The 5,490-nt window shown below is 34.8% G+C and overlaps 1 protein-coding gene across 1 annotated transcript; it reads right to left on the bottom strand.

Annotated features, from left to right (window-relative positions):
- Nucleotides 1-436: 436 nt before the first annotated feature.
- LOC134838925 (uncharacterized) lies at nucleotides 437-2,704 on the bottom strand. The gene is made up of 4 exons (XM_063854256.1): nucleotides 2,666-2,704; nucleotides 2,256-2,385; nucleotides 1,191-1,264; nucleotides 437-595 (listed from the first exon to the last, which is right to left on the bottom strand). Exons 1-4 carry the CDS (start codon nucleotides 2,702-2,704, stop codon nucleotides 437-439), a joined length of 402 nt encoding a protein of 133 aa, XP_063710326.1.
- Nucleotides 2,705-5,490: the final 2,786 nt, after the last annotated feature.

The raw sequence follows: 5,490 nt of genomic DNA, 5'->3' as shown, positions 1-5,490 counted from the left end.
ACAGAAACTGCGATGAACAGAACAGTCACGAGAATTGACTGCAGGTATTTTCGCGTGGGTGAAAGTAAAGTTTGAACATCCATGGGTTTGCAAACATTCACGAAGCGTTGGTAGGCCAAAATGAAAGAAAAAATTCCTGTGTGATGATAGATTACATAAATAGTCCCCTGAAAAGGTTTTGGGCAGAAAAAAAACAATCTTTTAACGTGATGACAAACCAAATAGGCTCAAAAAGCAAAATAAACTCTGTTAACTTGATTAATATTATGAAAATGAATTTCATTTTTTACAGATTAGCTATTTTTCTATTATACAGAAAAAAAATAATTTCTCAAAAAGTCGTTTCTCATCAAACAACAAAAGTTCTTGATTTTGACAATACATTTTTACAGAGTGATTTGGGAAAAAGTAACTTTTGGAGACGCGATTGCTGTGGTTATCTATCGTCCATTCCTGTTCCGTATTCGTTGACACGCATGATCAGAAAGTCTGGCAAGCATCTCCACCAGAAAATGTTCACTTGGTACACTACTTTCGGCAGAAACTTTTCCCGGATTGAGTCCCGCCAACCAGTATAGCGGGTGAAGGAACTTGGCTGAGAAAAAGGTTAAAAGTACAATCTAGGCTCAAATGGCATAAAATAAGTTCCTTGTATGCAAGTGATTTCCCGGAGGTGAACGCTCCTGTTAATTTAAATTATGCTTTTTTCGAATCCAAACATATATATCTGACTTTTATTTGTGCTGCTTAAAAATCAGAAATCTAATGTGCCTATTATTGAAATATGTTATTCGTTCATGCAGTTTCTCGGGCTTTGTTGTTTGGTGTAACGGGAGTCTTTAGCATTTCAGCACTTCTCTTGTTTTCGAAAGTTACTGTTGCGACTATTTTTTGGCAGAGTTTCGCTTTTCAGATTTTTGACAGCTTGTCATTACGCAAAAATATGTATACTAGATTTCATCAAACATATTTATGAGAAAATGCACCATCTACAGGATCTGGTCAAGTTAATCAACTCATATTTATAGACAATTGCAGTCCGAGAAGCAAAACTGAAAGAATGGATATGTTTTCATTTAGAAGCCAAAGTCTGAACGAAAAGCGCCATGCGCTACCAAAAGTAAAGTAGTATGTCGACCTGAGTTCGCCTTTATTTAAGAATTTGTTTTATGGAATTTTTCAATATTTACCTTGAAGAATATGGACTGGGAAGGGTGATATCGGGCGACTTGAGATGTGAGCATAAAGCCCATGAAGCCAGGACCTGCAGTTGGAAACGGGCCAGTTATTCAAAAGCTACTTTTAAAATGAACCGAATACATTGTTCATAGATGATCTTCTCCATAAACAAAACTATAAACCAGCTTTATAATTCATACATTTAACTGAAATATTCGCAAACTGTACTGCAAGTAACATTTTCAGGAGTTTTTGTTTGACTTGTTTGAAAAGCTGGATCTCTCAAAATGTTTCCCCTATTGCAGCAGTGAAAATAAGGGGAAAAATTGATAAAGAGATCCTAAACATTTTATAGTCTTTTTTGGATTAGCCAAATTCTGATCTTGGATCTCGGAAAATCTTTTTGGTCGACCTATAAAAGGCCTGACACTATTTTCAAAGTTTTCGTTCTGACCATGAGAATGGGGAGAAACTTTGTATTCGGTGTTTTAGTTTTTTTTTCTCGCAAAACCAGGTACTACAAATAATCATTAGAACGGGTCGAATGATTTATCATATCAAAGCTCTTTCAGAAGTGATTCGAGCAACAGTATCGAGAAAAGCTTATTTAAGACTGGCTTAAAATTATCGAAAAGAAGTTGGTTTAAGAACTTGCAAAACGATCCAGTAACGTTCGTTTTAGATGAAAATTAGCAAAATAAGCTAAAAAATTTGATTTCATTTAGCGCTTATCTCTTAAAACGACATTCAAAAAATGAAAATCTTAGTGCAAAAAAATTTTTAAAAAGTTTTGTTTGAAAAAGTTTTTTTTTTCAATTTTTTATTGAATTCTTTTTTGAAGACAGTCGCTTATGCCTAATTTGATAAATTTATACGCGTTCGTATAGTTCTATCATCACACGACGCGCAAAAATGACACTAATTTGAAAAAAAAAATGAGAATGCGGTCGGAACATTTTATGCAACTTGCTCCGCAACCTACCTACTATCAGTGCTATAATTATCATTTTAAATTCTTTGATTCATAATATAATGCTAATAAGATATACTTGAGGCACGTTTCCAACTCTGCTGACCGGTAGCGAGACAGTCGATGATGTTTGTCATGAACACAGGGTAGTTCTGCAGTTCCCGCAAATCAGAAGAAGTGAGAAATGCAACAGCCAAGTAGAGACTCACACAAAAGGACACAAAATTTAATGCTTCCTAAAAAACACTTTTCATTAAATTTTGGTCCGCCACTAGAAGTTTTGGTCAGTTTTTTTGTATGGACCAATAATTGAAAAGGTTCCCGAGAAGTTGTCTGATTGAAAGTTTCGCGCTGCAAATGTGATCCACTAAATTGATGTACAATAGAATAACTGAAAGAATAGATTTGTTTAGTGTAAAGGCCAAAAACCTAATCCAATTTTTAATTCTTCTTGATCTGCTAGCCATTTGACAAAGCTACTGATTTGTACAGATCTATTTAGTAGTTATCTCTCACTATCACAATGTAGGGGAACTGCTTGCTTCGTTCATGCATGCTGAACCTCTAGATAGAGATGGGGGGGGGGGGGGGGTGGGGTGATGTGTGAATAAACATTCAGATAATGTGGCAGATAATAAAATAGTTCAGACTCGCCATGATGAATGAAATGACGAGTACAATGTTTCTTTCTGTGTGTGAGTCAGAGATTGAAACTAGCCCTGAAATGATGAAATCTCTGTCCTCGTCAGTCCAATATTGCATAGGAGTGAAGACCACGTCCACTATACTCTGCTGGAAAAACTCAGATCTTCCCCAATAACTGCTCCCGAGATCAGACATAGTTAAATCCTCCATTTTGCTAGAGATGTCTTCTCAACAGTATTCCGCTTTTGTAAAGCAACATTTTTCATTTTATTAAAAAAGGTAAATACTACTAAAAGCTAAGTTCAAGGTTCTTAACAAAAACGTTGCTCAACAGCATAACTCCCCCTATCCCCCTAACCACCCCCCCCCCCCTAAACCCGCCCCTGCATTAATTATCAATTTTTTGTTGATTTTGCATTTAAATATTTTAGATTGTTAAGTAGATCCAATGTAAAGAACTTTCGTAAAATTTGAGCAAAAGTAGCCCGCTGATATGTGCAAGAAAGTCAAAAAAGTTTTGGCCGGTGCTCCCAAATGCAGAAAAAAAACATAAAGAAACAAAAACGTTAAGATCACTGTTTCCCGACACGAAGATATATATTCAATATGAATCGAATCGCGACTAATGTGGCCTTAAAACGATATATCATTCGACTTTCTACGACATGCTTTTGACGTAGCTGACCTGCTTACAAAACATAGTTGAGCCTTTATTCCTTGCTGCTTTGTGGTCAAAGAAAAAAAAATAGGAAAGCAACAAAAAAAAAGCGCAAGTTATATCCAGTAAAGCGTGAGATTCAATATCTAGTATTTTTCAAGGGGGGAGCGCGCGCTGAAAAAAACACGGTTTTTAAGCCTGTTTTTTTTTTAAAAATAAAATCGCCTTTTTCAAACGCTTTTTTAGCCTGTTTTTTCAATAAAATTTACCTGTGGCGCAAAAAAGTTTGGCCAAAACAGTACTGGTCTTTGTAGTGATTTGGGAGAGCTTGACAAAATAATTTAGTCGACCTAAAAAAGGTCGTCAGCAAAATGACAATTTTTGACAAAATGTCGACGACCAAATGTCAGAGACGTCTGAGAACAGGCAGAATTTGTATCATGACGATCTCCTAGATTTGGTTCTTCCAAGTGGTCATTTGAATAAATTATATTGATCAATGTGAACATAAACTGGAAACAATTTATTATCATTAAATTAATTTTTAAAACTTTTTTGAAAATCAACCCTCCCCCCCCCCCCCCCCCCCCGAGGAAACCCTAGATAGCGGGGCTGAGATAAGTGCCTAGTCACACAAAAAAATTTTAAACTTCTTTGTTCAAATTTCAAAAACTGTTTTTGGTTTTGAGTGAAGAGAAATTGGTACAGTCGTATCTGATTTTTGGGATGTAAAAAATATTTTTATCAGGTAAAAATCTGATGAACCAACCAACCAGCTGCAATAGGCGGGAAGTTGAGCGTGTATAGTTTCCCTGCCAACACACAAAACACAAGAAACCGTAAGCTTAAGATCACAAAAATACTGCGATCTGAAACATCTTTGATGAACATTAAAATAAAAATGCTTCAACTTCAAGGTACTCAATTCTAAAACTTAGCGTATTTAAAGAAACTTCATTCAAAATTTATCATGTTAATTGCCAAAAAAATGCGGAGAAGGTCAAGCGTGCCAAAATTTTCTGGTTTTTTTTCAAGATAAGGCGCCTCAATTAAGTTTACCTGGTAAGTGCCATAACAAGTTGGCACCCATTTAGCCTTAAAGTTAGTTGCAAGGAAAAATGATGATCTTTTTCAACTTTGAAATTCAAAATCAAAGTTCCTTCGATGATAAATATTTTGAAACGTTCACTTGTAATTACACAGAAACAGGTTACTCAAATCAAAGACGATATAGTCAATTTTTCTTCGCCTCATCAAAGTCGATTTCCATCGCATGGTATGTTTATTTGTTATGTTGATTATCAGTACTGACCTGTGAAAAAAACCTCAGGAGGACCAGTAATAATCTAGGATCTACTTAAAAATTGCCACCCCTATTAATAAAAGCAGTAATTAGCACTAGAGCTAGCTTTTTATTTAAAATTCGAATTTTGCTGCAATCTGATTGATCGAAAATGCGTTATTTTAATCTATTTAAAAATTGCTCCCCCCTTTTATGAAAAGGGGGCAATTGTTAAGTAGATTCAAAATCTATATTAGAGCTTTAGAAAAACATCAACTGCATGTCTAAAAAAATTCGAAAGAAATTACTTTTAAAATGAAATTTTAAAAAGTGTTCGAAAAGCAAACTTTACTTTTAAGTTCAGCTGGTGGCAAAGTGATTGGAGTAAAAAATGGAAGTTTTTTGCATCATCAAGGCGCCAAATCGTGGAAAAAAATGATAAGGAAGTCTCAAAAAACAATCTTGATGGATTTACAAAGAGTAATTAGCAGGAAAAAAGCAAAAATATCATATTTTATTCTGCTTAATCTTATCTAAACTCAATACTTGTTTCTTCTAATGAAATCACGAGAAACTCTCGCCTTAATTGTTTTGAAGCTAATTTAGTGAGCGTTGAATGATTTATTGCTGCAATTAGCATAAAAATCTAAAGTATGTAGCTTAATGGTAGCATCACATAATAATGGAAAGAAGTCAGATCAAGTTTGACCTAGTCGAAGTTCATTTTCCGTTTCTTCTGAAAAAGTTTTCATAAGA

Source organism: Symsagittifera roscoffensis, chromosome 1, assembly GCF_963678635.1.
Source record: "Symsagittifera roscoffensis chromosome 1, txSymRosc1.1, whole genome shotgun sequence".
Lineage (NCBI taxonomy): Eukaryota > Metazoa > Xenacoelomorpha > Acoela > Convolutidae > Symsagittifera > Symsagittifera roscoffensis.
Note: the sequence above shows the minus strand (reverse complement) of the source record. Positions and strands in the feature narration are given on the sequence as shown.

What these genes read in the sequence shown, in the direction of transcription:
- LOC134838925 (XM_063854256.1), bottom strand. Translation starts at nt 2,704, where the DNA reads ATGCATGAACGAAGCAAGCAGTTCCCCTACATTGTGATA. An exon ending in CATCGACTGTCTCGCTACCG is followed by an intron (nt 1,265 to 2,255) that starts GTCAGCAGAGTT and finishes TTCCAACTGCAG; the next exon opens with GTCCTGGCTTCATGGGCTTT. An exon ending in CCCAGTCCATATTCTTCAAG is followed by an intron (nt 596 to 1,190) that starts GTAAATATTGAA and finishes CCTTTTTCTCAG; the next exon opens with CCAAGTTCCTTCACCCGCTA.